At 49.0% G+C, this 3,987-nt stretch overlaps 1 protein-coding gene across 1 annotated transcript in view; it reads left to right on the plus strand.

The window, feature by feature from the left end:
- Window positions 1–2,886: 2,886 nt before the first annotated feature.
- Window positions 2,887–3,987, plus strand: part of EBF2 (early B-cell factor 2) — a 149,904-nt gene continuing 148,803 nt past the window's right edge. The window contains exon 1 of the mRNA XM_009273040.2: window positions 2,887–3,450. Coding sequence (XP_009271315.1) covers window positions 3,320–3,450 — 131 coding nt within the window. The 5' untranslated portion in view covers window positions 2,887–3,319. The remainder of the gene's footprint in view (window positions 3,451–3,987) is intronic.

The raw sequence follows: 3,987 nt of genomic DNA on the forward strand, positions 1-3,987 counted from the left end.
GCTCGGTTCGTGCGCGGCAGCCGCCCCGCGACTACTCTTCGCCGCTGATTTCGAGTCGTTTTCACTCTCAGCGCCGCTTGGCTCTGCGGAACCGTTTCCCCAAGCCGTTGGCGTGCTCTTATTTATGCCTCTAAATTGTAATTAGAACTGGGTGCAAGTGCGATGTGGAAGATAAGCTGCTGGGGGCTTCCTTCTCTTTACCGAGGTGTCCTCGTCAGGTCACCTTGCAGGGTATTTTCCCAAGCCAACGCGCTCATCCCTCTCGGAGTTACATGGTGCCATTTACCTGCCGGTGGAACCGACTCTCCTAGCCGAACCGCAGAAACCTCTGAAGTGCAAACCCAAATTAAGCGGCGGTTGCGCTAGTATAAATGCTGCTTTTACTCAGTGAATTTACATCAGAAGAGTGTGAGAGATGGGCTTTTCTCAAACTGTACTTAAACCAAGTGCTCCACATCAGGAGTTTGTAATTCCAGAAGTATTTAAGAACTCCTGTCCTTTTAAGATACACTGCGAAGGAGGGAAACTTAGCTGGGGGGAGAAAATTCTCCCCCTGAAAGCGCTTCCTCTTCCAGGAGTCGATGAGACGGCCAGGCACGGGGCTGTGCCGCCCGCGGCGGACCTGCGGCGCAGCGCTTCCCCAGCGCTCACAAAGCTCTCCCCCCCGCGGGCGCGGCGTGGGGAGGGCGCCCCACGGCGAGCAGCCCCCGCTGGGGCAAGAGGGGAAGGCTCCGTGCATTTGTCCCTGAAGTGCAAAATTCTGGTGGCAGCTGTTTGGGGCGAAGAGAGTGCATCTCCTCTGACCTGCGCCGCTGCCCTCTGACCCGCTATGAATCCCTAAAAGCAAGGCTCCCCGGGGGCCATGGCACACGAGTCCCCATTGTTCCTGAAGCTGGCACGGTCCCGCCGTGCGCGCCCGGCCGCGCACGGGGGTTTCTTAAGCCACTAGGCTGGAACCGAATAAGCATCTGGGTTGGATCCGACCGGACTCCCTTTAACGCGTTACAGGGACAGACTGGGCTTTATCGCTAGAAGCGAGGGACTTCGGTTATTAGGAAACACTTTCCCCTTATGAATACATCGGCCAAGGTTAGATCAAGTGGGAATTCCACCCCCTCCCCTTCCGTCCCTGCCCCAGGTTTAAGAATAAATGCAGAAACGGTCAGAGTGGCATTGCCAAAAATTATCTTAGTACAATGAGAGGGCTTTTATTCGAGGAAATGTACCCATGCCTATTGCGAAATGGTCAAAAAAAAATCACCATAATACGCCTTACCATCACCTGTACATTTACATCGTACGATCTTGTTTTCTCACTTTTGTTTGTTTGAATATCTTACCCTGTTTGGTTGGATTGGGTTTTTTTAGATTGAGAAATTGCATCTCAGTGATGCTAGATCATACCTTGAAAGGTTGGCCTCCACTCTACAACGCCATCAAACTGCTGTTGCTTTTCTTTAACGTTAAAATAACGCCAGCCTCGCCTTTTGCTAACCTGGCGAAATCACTTACTGCATATTTATCAACTGGGGGAGGTGGGTTAGCATGGTAAATTTCCTTGAACAAAGATTGTGTGAGATGTATTAGTTCATCTGATACCATGTCTGTCACTTACGTAGACAGAATAATTCGGAGTCCCGGCTTTGCCCTCAATCGTGCCTGAATTAAGGATGCATTTTTATGAAAGTTTTATGGGAATATTTTAATTCGCGATTTTTTTTTTTCCGAGAGAACTGTACAAAACTCCATGAAAATAATCTAGCATTTAATAGAAAGGTGGCTTTTTGAAATGCAGCTGAACGTGGATGGAAGGAGTTAGGATTTATTCTGAAATGGAAATTATATTTCTCTCCCGATTTAAAAAAAAAAAAAATAAAGCAGGTTAAAGAGAGGAGCTGCACATAATGAGTCAAGGAAATCCTTGCGCTGTCCCTTTAACTACCGAACATCTGATTCCCTCATCTGGCAGATGGTCTCTGAGCACAGATTTGCATTCATTGTCTTGAAATCTGTTTTCGCGTTGGTGTTATATAGATTTCAGAGGCAGATCTATACACAGATCAGAATACAAAAGGGCCGGGAGGAAAGTATCACCAAGGCAGAATGGTTTTAAAAAAAAAAAAAAAAATGCAGACGCAGGTATCGTCCTGGTTCACAGCGGGCTGGGCTGGGGAGAGCTCCGACTTCCTTCAACGGGAAATTTTGCCTACATAGGATGTAATAAAAAGTTTTAAGGCTAGACCTGACAGCCCGCGTGTAGTGAGAACTTCGGGGTCTTCTGGGTGCGTTGGAGTCTCTCTCACTCGCTCTTGCTCGTGCAGGCAGCCTCTGCACACAAAGCCCCCGCAGGCATTGCGACCGCGACCCACTTCGTTCCTTCTGAGCGCTTTTTTTTAAATACCGCGCCTGAAAGCAAACCAGCCAACTACCTGTGCGATTGCTTTGTTATGACGGTGTGGGACAGACTTACAGAGATTGCGGCTTTTAGCACAGTTTAATTGTTATGTGGCAGGACCGTTTGGTGTGGGGCTGACAGGCTATGACGTTAAATTAAAAGCTAGCCTGCCCGGGCTCCCGCTGGAGCGGGGTTAGCGCGGTGCCGGGGCCGGACGCCGGTCCGTGCCTTCTCCCCGCCAGCAGTCGGCTAACCGCGGCTTCGCCGCCCCCGCCCCGCGGGTGGTGGTTTGGAGCCGGGAGCTGAGGCAAACGCACAGGGGCTGCAGGGTTGCCCGCAGCCCTCCAATCGGGTGAGGCTATGCAAATAGAACCCCTTATTTGGGAGCAGGCGCCTCCCCCTTCCCGGTATGTTTCCTCCCGTTGCTGTAACCCATTCATGGTGACCAGTTTGGGAAGGATCGTCTCTTCCCGGGCGTAGTGTGTAATCAGACTCTCTTTAGCTCCATTTCTTCCTTTCTTTTACAATTTATCCCGCTTCTTTTTTTTTTTTTTTTTTTCCTCCCCTGGATTAGGCAGCAATCAATCCTTCTCCCTGTGTCTGTTGAGAAACAGGTGATCCTTGTTAACAGCGATCAGTTTCTGGATGCCGTTTCCTCTCCTGCGTTTGAAGGATGATGATACCAGGCAAGACTGAATCAGCGTAACTTTTACTTTGCAAGAGGAAAAACTTTTTTCCCTATTTGAAGGCATTAAAAACACGTAGCGTTTAAAAGCAGAAGTTGGTTTTAAAGCTGAACTTCTCCACTTTCCTGGGATTTGTGTGTGTCAATTTCAAAGGCTGCGTCTTTTTTTTTTTTTTTCTTCTTTTCTCCTCCCTTATCCCCCAAAAGGAAACTGTTGCTAGTTGGAATAGACTTTTTAAATGTTTGGGATTCAAGATACTTTAGGAAGAGGACCAATTCTGAAAGATAAATCTCTAGGTTCTGAAATGGATTCCGTCAGGTCCTGGGTCAGAAACGTTGGGGTTGTGGATGCAAACGTAGCAGCACAAAGGTAACCGTGACTATTTCTCCCCCACTCTTCCCCCGCTTTTTTTTTTTTTTTTTAAAGCAAGCCTTTTCTTTACTCCCTGTTGTTGTTCGCATTTGATACTAAATTTATTTTCTCCCTTTCTGTCCCCCTCCCTCCTCCCGGTCTCCTCTAGTCAGTGAAAATTCAAGGTAGTACAGCTAGAGTTAGGGAGAAGGGCTCCAAAATCGGAGAGCATCAAGAGTCCTAAAATCCAGTGCGGGGATCAGATGACAGAGAGTTTGGATCATTCTTTCTTTTTCTGCAAGGGAGGTGGGGGGGTGGACGGGGGGTGGACTGGTCGTACCTAGCGATACAAACTACTCCTTCCCGCTTTCTGGGCCAGACAACCGAATAGGAGTGGACCAAGTTAGAATTAACTTAAATGTAGATCTTCCCCCCCCCCCCTATTCAAGGCTGTTAGCTGACTAAAACAAGCAAGCAGCGAGCAAAGCGTGGTTTCGAGTAGGAAGGGGAGTTTGCAGGAAGGGAAGACGTGCCGGCGGGGGGGGGGTGGGGCCG

The sequence above is a fragment of the Aptenodytes forsteri genome, unplaced genomic scaffold (genome assembly GCF_000699145.1).
Source record: "Aptenodytes forsteri isolate BGI_AS27 unplaced genomic scaffold, ASM69914v1 Scaffold158, whole genome shotgun sequence".
In the NCBI taxonomy this organism is placed as follows: domain Eukaryota; kingdom Metazoa; phylum Chordata; class Aves; order Sphenisciformes; family Spheniscidae; genus Aptenodytes; species Aptenodytes forsteri.